General features: G+C 23.6%; 2 protein-coding genes across 2 annotated transcripts; both read left to right on the forward strand.

The window, feature by feature from the left end:
- The first annotated feature begins 6 nt into the window (after window positions 1-6).
- EHI_007350 (uncharacterized protein) lies at window positions 7-789 on the forward strand. Its single transcript, XM_645179.2, has 2 exons — window positions 7-103; window positions 207-789. Exons 1-2 carry the CDS (start codon window positions 12-14, stop codon window positions 769-771), a joined length of 657 nt encoding a protein of 218 aa, XP_650271.2. The 5' UTR covers window positions 7-11; the 3' UTR covers window positions 772-789.
- A 3061-nt stretch (window positions 790-3850) lies between these two features.
- EHI_007360 (uncharacterized protein) lies at window positions 3851-5167 on the forward strand (the record flags this gene model as incomplete). Its single annotated transcript, XM_001913913.1, has 1 exon — window positions 3851-5167. The coding sequence occupies one exon, from the start codon at window positions 3851-3853 to the stop codon at window positions 5165-5167; it is 1317 nt and encodes a 438-aa protein (XP_001913948.1).
- Window positions 5168-6269: the final 1102 nt, after the last annotated feature.

The raw sequence follows: 6269 nt of genomic DNA on the forward strand, positions 1-6269 counted from the left end.
TTTAAGCCACAATGACTGAACAGATAGAACAAATCTTGTTGGTTATTAATCAATGCATGATGTATAGAATTAAACCAATGACATCACCAAATATGAAATATAAGTTTGTTTTTATGAATAAAAATTATTTAATATTTAAAAGAGAGATTGAATTTTCTCATTCTTATTTTTGAAATGAAAAGACAAAATGAGAACTTATATTTAAGGGCAGGTGAATGGACACCAGAAGACTTTTTATGGCAAGGAAAATGTGTCGTTGTTGCAAGAGGAGACCAATGTGTTGTTAAATTTGTAGATAGTAATACTGATGCTACATTTGCTCAATGCCCTGTTGGACCCGGAGCTGTTGAACCAGTCATTGATTCATCAAGATATTTTGTTGTAAGAATTGTTGATGAAGCCCAAGGAAGAAAGGCATTTTTGGGTATGGGTTTCCAAGAACGTTCTGAGGCATTTGATTTCACTGTTGCTCTCCAAGATTTTGAAAGAAGATTAACTGAACGAAAAGAACGAGCCAACAAGAAGGAAGAACCAATTGACATGTCTGCTTTTGAACTTAAACCAGGACAAACTATTACTTTGAATATTAAAAGTACTGCACCAACTGGAAAGAAACCTTCAAAAGGTACTTTATTACCACCACCATCATCTGGTAAACGAGCACAATTTTCAGCACCTCCTTCAGTACAAAAACCAGCTCAACCAGTAGCCAACGTTCAAACCCAACAGCAACCAAAGAAAGACAATATTGACAGTTTGCTTTTCTTTTAATTTCAAGTAATTTTTATTAAGGAGCTTTTATATTCATGTTTTTTGTATGACTTATAATTTATATATTATATAATACGATAAAACATATTCTTAGTTCTTTGATTCTTTTTTAGTCAGTTGCAGTTTAATCATCATTGCTAAGAAAATTACAAATTTTATAAATTTATATTTTTATTTTCCTGCTCAAATAAAGAATTTGCTGGATTAATAAAACACTTTATATTAAATGTTGGTTATTTTATTTTAACTAATACATAAATCTTCATTTAATTTTAACACCAACTAATTACCTATAATGTTTTTATATTAATTAACTATATCTCAGGTGAGTTGATAGGTTTTAAAAATAAAGAGGTTATTATCTTTTTTTTTCAGCTATCCATTCAGAGAAAATAATTAGAATTTCTCTCCTATAATAAATGGTTTAAATACTTTTAATAACATTGATTAAAATTTTAATTCAGTAAAACAAGGGAGCTAATTCATTTTACATATCAATAGTTTTAAGTAAAATGATAAGTTGTTAGTATATTTTTTCTTATATTTTCTCATCAATAATAACTTTCAACTAAGAAATTATTATCATAAAACAGGTTTAAAAAGAAGGTATTTTGTTTTTGAAAAGAAAATTGTTGAATAGCTTATTAAGTTAATGAATAGACAACACACTAGTAAAGCAAGTCATCATCTATTTTTCTTTATTTAGAAAGTTTTTGTAATTCACTTATTCTTAAGCAAAAGGAATAAATAAAAGATGGACTTTTTTATTTATATGTTGATAAATTGATAGTTTAAAGTAGTATTACGTCGAAAATGATAGCTAGTTGTTTTTAAGAAAACAAAACATCATGAAAGTAAAGTTTTATGAAGTTGTTAAGACATGGGTTGATCTAAAAATAAGTCTAAGAAAAACAATGAAATAATAATCAACAACTCATATTGTATTTAAAATGTTTATCAAAACTAAAGCATATTTCAAGTTGGAGTTGATTTACATAATTCTTTTTTTCCACTGAAAGTACTAATATGACTGATATGAGAATAGTTGGTATTAAGGTTCATAGCAAAGACATGAATTAATAACTTTTTAAGTACCTTCCGGTTTTGTTGTATAACTCATCATTAGAAATACGAATAAAGATATTCAAAAGAAAATACTTTTGTTTAACTATTTTAAGTCATTTAAAATTTCTTTTATTCAGATTAAAATAGAACTATATAATAAATTTGTTGATTCTCATTGTCCATTTTAAAATATTCAATTGGTTACAGAAAACAGTAATAGAAATATTTTACACACACTTTTAAAATAAAGAATAGAACAAATAAAGACAAATAAAGAGTGTATTATTGTATTATCGAATTAAAGTATCATTTATTGATTTTCCTATTGTTTAAATAGATATTTCAATATCACACAAGAAATCTAACAAATAATTTCATAGACTAATAAAAGTGTTTATCAATGTTATTTTATATTTACATTGTTTTAATGATTTACATATTTTGTACTAACTTTTTTAGATTCATATTTATTTCGTGTTATTTACAGTTTTAATTGTATTTATAATTTCTTTTTTTTACTTCGTATTATTGTATTATTTTTATTAATTCACCAAAATAAATATTTTTTAATTGACAGTTCATTTCTTGTTTAACTTGTTTTATGTAGTTTTTCTTCAACCCGTTATTAATTATTTGTCAATATGAAGGTAAAAATGTGCTTTATCATTGTTTTAAATTCAAGATATTCATTTACTTCATATAATAAATATTTTTTATTACCAAACTCTATCACTCCAATTCATTGGTTTGACTTATTATTATGTGAAAAATATTTATTAACCACAGTTATCTATTTAGAATAAACTTGTTAGTTAATTGAGTTAATTTCAGAATTAAAATATTTAAGTTATACGTTTCCTTTTATTTTAATTAGTCAAATATTACAATATTATTGTTGTTTCATTGAAATTGTTTCATCCATTTGAGAAGAAAGAGACTGTTCAATGAAATATTAGTTGGTTCAATAATACAAAAATTAATAACTATCGCACTAAATATCTGTTAATAATTGGGTATAACTGATGTTTTTATGATAAAAAAGAATTGCAGGATTTATTGCAAATATTAAATTTTAATAAAAATTATTTCAAATTTGACATTCAATATTAAAATAAGTATAAAATATTAAAAGAATGAGAATTTCATTTTTAATCTAAAACATACATATGTTTATGAAATAGTTATGATAAATTTCTGTAAAAATAATTATTATAATTATTATTTATTCAATACCTTTTTTAATAAAAAGAAATGGTGTTGTTAGTTTGTTAATTATCTATACCTATTATTTTTTCATTCATAAATACAATTTAAATTGATTATTATCCAATCTCATTGTTATAAATAAAAATAATGATTCCAATAATTAATTTCATTTATTGTTTATCAAATATCAATTATTAATTTTGTCTATATTTAATAATATAGCAACGTACAACGATTAATAAATTTATGAAAATTTATTTGTTGGAACATCAATCATATTTATTCTTTATTTAACAAGAGTTGTTTGTTTTAAGTTCTTTTAATCAATTATAATTAATTTTCTAATAAGATAATAGGTTCTGTTCATTTTGTTCATTTGTTTTGAAAAAAAATAATTTTATCATATTTTTACATAATGATAATTCAATATTGTTAGTATAGTCATACAGTTCCTATTTCATTTGTTAGTTTTTTCATTTAGATTGTTATTGTTATCAGTTGTTTTGTTTGTCATTCATTTAAACATATCTTTGATATTATTGATAATATCACCTGATGAACTGAATGTAAGTTAAAAATTAATTAACACATTTCATTATTATTTGATTTATTTAATAATATCTTTAATTTATTTTTTACTGCATTCAAATTTTATTATGGTAATTATATTTGTTTATAAATTTATTGAACAACCTTAATACCAAATATCTTGTCAGTTTATGTTAATAATTATTTTTCAATTTATTTATTTTTATATTTTGTTTTTTATTTTTTGAAAAACTAAAAAAGAAAACATAAAAAACATATCATGTCAACTGAACAAGACTCTACAGACGTAGCATTTGATGAGATTGTATCTCCTCTTTCTGATGATATTCAAAAATATGTCAAGAAAGTGTACCAGGCATACTCTGAACTTGTTCAATTGAATCAAAAACCAGTTGTATTATTGATTGGTCAAACTGGTGTTGGAAAATCATCAATTATTAACACATTATTCAAAGAGGTAGTCGCATTAGAAGGAGAAACAACAGAAACAACAGAAGGATTTAATAGATATGCATCAGAAAAGATAAGTATTTATGATTCGAAAGGGTTTTCAGGAATAGAGACAAAGAAATTTATGGGGAGTTTAAAGAACTTTTTAACATTACAAAATGAACGTAAACGAATTCATCTTGTATGGTTTGTAATCAACTCAGCTGTAGGAAGACTTCAGCCATTTGAAGAAGAAATTTGTAAAACATTATTAAATGATGTCCCAGTATGTTTTGTGTTAAACAAAGCCGATTTGTCAAGTCAAATGAATCGGACACAATTAAAGAAAAGTATTCTTGAAATGGGATTAAAGTCGTGCTTAGGGGTGTTTGAAACTGTTGCTGGGACAGTTAGAGGACAACCAGTAAAGATAGATAAATGTCCAAAATGTGGTGGAGATGAATTAGTATGTAAGATAAAGACTAAGACAATGATGTGTTGTAAATGTATGGAAGAATTTAGTGTTGACTCACAAGAGTCCCAGTTAATAGAAACAACTTTAAATCATATTCCACCAATGACAAAAAAATTCTTTATTTCAAGCCAAAAAGTTAATTTCAAAATTAAAGATGATGCAGCAAAGATGGAAGTTATTGGTATTGAAAATGAAATAAAGGATGCTACAGTAGAAGAGGCACTTGAAAAGATAATAAAACGAATGATTAATATTTCTATTGTATTTGAATGTAAGAAGAGTGGTGATGAAAATGCTACCAAGAAGTTTTTTACATTATTATTTAATGGAAAAAGTAATTTAACTAAGAAAATTATGAAACTTATTAAAGGAGATGATGAAGATGAAAAAGCTAAAGCCTTTGCTATAGCAGTTGAGTGGTATCGTGCATTACGGTCTATTTGTTGGTCAAGTATTCAATCACCAAGACCATCACTAACACCTGAACAAGCAATTGAAGTTGTCAAAGAGGCATTAGAAGTACTTGAAGATGGAGAGTTAGAGGATATGAGAATTAAGTTAGAAAGTTTTGGTTTAGAAGAAGTTCTTAAAGAGTGTCAAGAATGGGACATTGATGACAACCTAAAATCACTTCAACAACAAGATGACATTCAAAACAAAGATATAAAATAGAAGACATCTCATTAATTATTCGTTATTGTATTTGATGGTTATAACAAATAAAAAAGAACAAAAAAGGTTAAGAATAATAAAGCAAAAGAAAGAATAACAAAAAAAAGAAATATAATCATAATAATTAAAATATAATAAAATATTATTAAAAATATAACTAATAAACACAGTTACTTTAAATGGAATTAATTATTGAGTATTGATTATTCTAGAAAATAAATAGTTGTTGATTCTGTTATATAAGTTAGTTTAAAATATATTGTTCTGAGAGTAATATTTTCTACTAAATTTTCATAGTTTATTAGATGAAACATTGTGATATGTAGTGTTAATATTTTATGATTTTATCTTTTAATCATTTTGTTATGGTAATTAAGTTAATTAAGTCTAATTGTCATTTCTTATTTTATATTCATTTCTTTATATGTATTTAATTTGGTGTTTTTCTGTTTTCTTTTATTTTCATATCTATCTATTATCTCCTTTTATTTTCTTCAATATTTTAATTATTAAATTTCTATTGTCTTATCTTATTTCTTTCATTTCTTTTATTGGGTTGTTTTCTATTTTTTAGTATAATCTTGACAGTTCTTTGTTATATTTAATTTTTGTTGATTTAATTCAAAATACTATTTCATTTGTTAACCAAAGAATTATTTTGATATATACATTATCATTAATAGTGAGTGAAATAATGAAATATGTTTTTTAATACAGTTATATTGTTCAGTAAATAACAAACATCTCTTCGTAAATACAAATGAGTTTTAAAGTCAATTAGTATTAATTGAAATAAATTGATTATTTGTTTGTTTGATTTTATTTGCTATGAAATGATGGAATAACAGAAATCATATTACAACAAACAAAATGAATATTTAACATTTCAAATATTTGAATAACAAACACAATGTATATTTAATAAATTAATAATCATATATCATTATTGAATGAAATGGTATTGATATTAATCATTGTTATATGAATGTTGTTATTTCTAATTTTCAAATGAATGATTCTATTGATAAATGAAATAAAATCTATTTGTTAAATCATTTTCATTTTTATTGATTATTGATTATTATTCATTACATTGAATAAT

Source organism: Entamoeba histolytica, genomic scaffold (genome assembly GCF_000208925.1).
Source record: "Entamoeba histolytica HM-1:IMSS scf_1104750516375 genomic scaffold, whole genome shotgun sequence".
Lineage (NCBI taxonomy): Eukaryota > Evosea > Mastigamoebida > Endamoebidae > Entamoeba > Entamoeba histolytica.